This window comes from Malassezia globosa (genome assembly GCF_000181695.2).
Source record: "Malassezia globosa CBS 7966 chromosome Unknown mgl_sf_1006.1, whole genome shotgun sequence".
NCBI classification, from domain to species: domain Eukaryota; kingdom Fungi; phylum Basidiomycota; class Malasseziomycetes; order Malasseziales; family Malasseziaceae; genus Malassezia; species Malassezia globosa.
The window spans coordinates 1-2,056 of NW_001849842.1; the positions used below are offsets into that span (position 1 = coordinate 1).

Sequence of the window (2,056 nt, forward strand, 5' to 3'; positions counted from 1 at the left end):
CATCACTCTTGTTCTAAACAGTCACATAGCGTGAGTCATACTATGACTCGATGCACGAATGAGTGGATACGCAAGGTATAAAAAGGCGCCTCCCCGAGGAATCACGGCTCCTCATGCTGCTAGCTGAGGCATTAGCCGAGCGAGCCAAGGCACAGCGCCGATATGAGCAGCTGATGCAGCGGCTCCTGCGAGTCGTGCGAGTACAAGAGGGCAACCAACCAGTAGAGGAACCAAACGAGCTCCTCGTCTCCGCCAATGGCATTCTAGATCGAATGGACTGGCTCATCTGATGCGTCAACAAGACCAACACACAAACCATGTTTGACGACAAGCACACACAGATGCGACTGCATTCCGAGACATGGCACTCAAGCGGCGAAAGCTGTATTCCGACGTGGCAACAAAGGCGAGCACAGCGCAAGATCGATACACACGCAGTGAGATTAAGTATGTGAGTGTGATTGATGTGCGGAAGATGCAAAAGCAGGTGGACAAGCTCGCAGGCGAGTACCGGACATTGGACACGCGAATCCAAAAGATGAACTGGGAGGTGGAGTTGATCGAGGAGTAAGCATCGAACAGAGAGGCCGGAGATAATTGAGTGGTCTGTTAGCGTGCACACACTGGGGCACTCATCAGAGTGTCCCAGTGCAAGATGCCTGATAGTCCCCTGGGGCAAAGACGTGCATCGCCCTTAGCACAGAGCAGCCCCGACAGAGCACAATCGTACAGGGAACAGAGTATGGAGTACTACCGCGTGCAGGAGCAGCCACTCGATGAGGGAGGGCCAGGGGCAAGGCCTCTCTGCTGTCTTGCTCCTATTCGAATGTAGAATGCATTTGTATTATAGGATTCAATTTACGGTATGGGCTGAAACAGGCAGGTGTGGCTGAATAAGAGCAGAATTGCTGGCCCTTGAGGATGCACTACTCGAAGAGCATAGCATCAACCTAGACATTAAGAGTTAAAAAATACGACAGGACCAGGCAAAGCATATGCGGGGAGAGAAATACCAGAACAAGGCAGGAATGACGGGTGTACGAGTAAAAGATGCACATGAAGGACGAGAGAGACACAAGAGAAGTACGGTAGGCTGAACAGCAAGAAAATTCAAAAAGAAAGAGCGGTTGACTTGAGTTGTAAAATAACAAAATTGAGGGAGTAGGATACGAAAACACGAGACAGATAAATAGAGTAGATGAAGAGCTGAATCACGCGAAACATGGGAGCAGACAGAGACAAAAAAGTCGATTCGATTTAGATGCGTGAAGAGGTCATATACGAATTGAAAAATGTCTTCAGAATAAAATAAGCAGACAAAACCATGATCTCAAGTACATAATAACCTTTCCAATTATGCGTGAATATATCCAGCTACAATACAACATCAACGGGGTATATGCTAATTATCTCATCTCGTTGTCATAAACCACACACCTGCGGTAGGGGTATACCTCCGTTACTCTTCATCGCAAAAAGTGCTCAAGGTACATTGTCCGACACGGTACTCATGGTCGAGCAGTGCGACGAAGCATGCAACTCTTGCTTTCTTTCTGGCACCCAGTATGTTCAGATGTCCGATGTGATTGTCATGAAAGCGACTTGAATGGGTTGTAACCCGTATATGACGCAGGTGGTATAAACGGCCCCGGCATGAACGTCGGTCTTGGAGCCGGATTTACAGGTGCTGTAGCAGTGGCCATGACCAGCGTCAGTACCATGACGACAATGGATAGATATAATTGCATCTCCGTATTTAAGCAATGACCAGCGGACAAACAAGGGGATTTTTTTCCGAACTTCTTACTTACACGGATAAGCCCGTTTTATACACGAACAAGAACAATCGCGTTAGTGCTTTCTTCTTAATGAACCAATATTCTTCATTTTCACGGTAGACGCGATTTACCATGGGTTACCCCCTAGTTTTCTCCCTCGTTGGTTCATGAAGTTTCTTATTCTCAAGCTCGTGTATAGCAGATTCTCCAATATCGCATTTTCTCTGATATGACTCGTCACACGTCACTAAAAATATGGCATGCAGCATGCCTCACGT

General features: G+C 47.3%; 2 protein-coding genes across 2 annotated transcripts; both read left to right on the forward strand.

The window, feature by feature from the left end:
* Positions 1-113: 113 nt before the first annotated feature.
* Positions 114-290, forward strand: MGL_4272 (uncharacterized protein; the record flags this gene model as incomplete). Its single annotated transcript, XM_001728536.1, has 1 exon — positions 114-290. One exon carries the CDS (start codon positions 114-116, stop codon positions 288-290), a length of 177 nt encoding a protein of 58 aa, XP_001728588.1.
* A 71-nt stretch (positions 291-361) lies between these two features.
* On the forward strand, positions 362-571 carry MGL_4273 (uncharacterized protein; the record flags this gene model as incomplete). The annotated part of the gene is made up of 1 exon (XM_001728537.1): positions 362-571. One exon carries the CDS (start codon positions 362-364, stop codon positions 569-571), a length of 210 nt encoding a protein of 69 aa, XP_001728589.1.
* Positions 572-2,056: the final 1,485 nt, after the last annotated feature.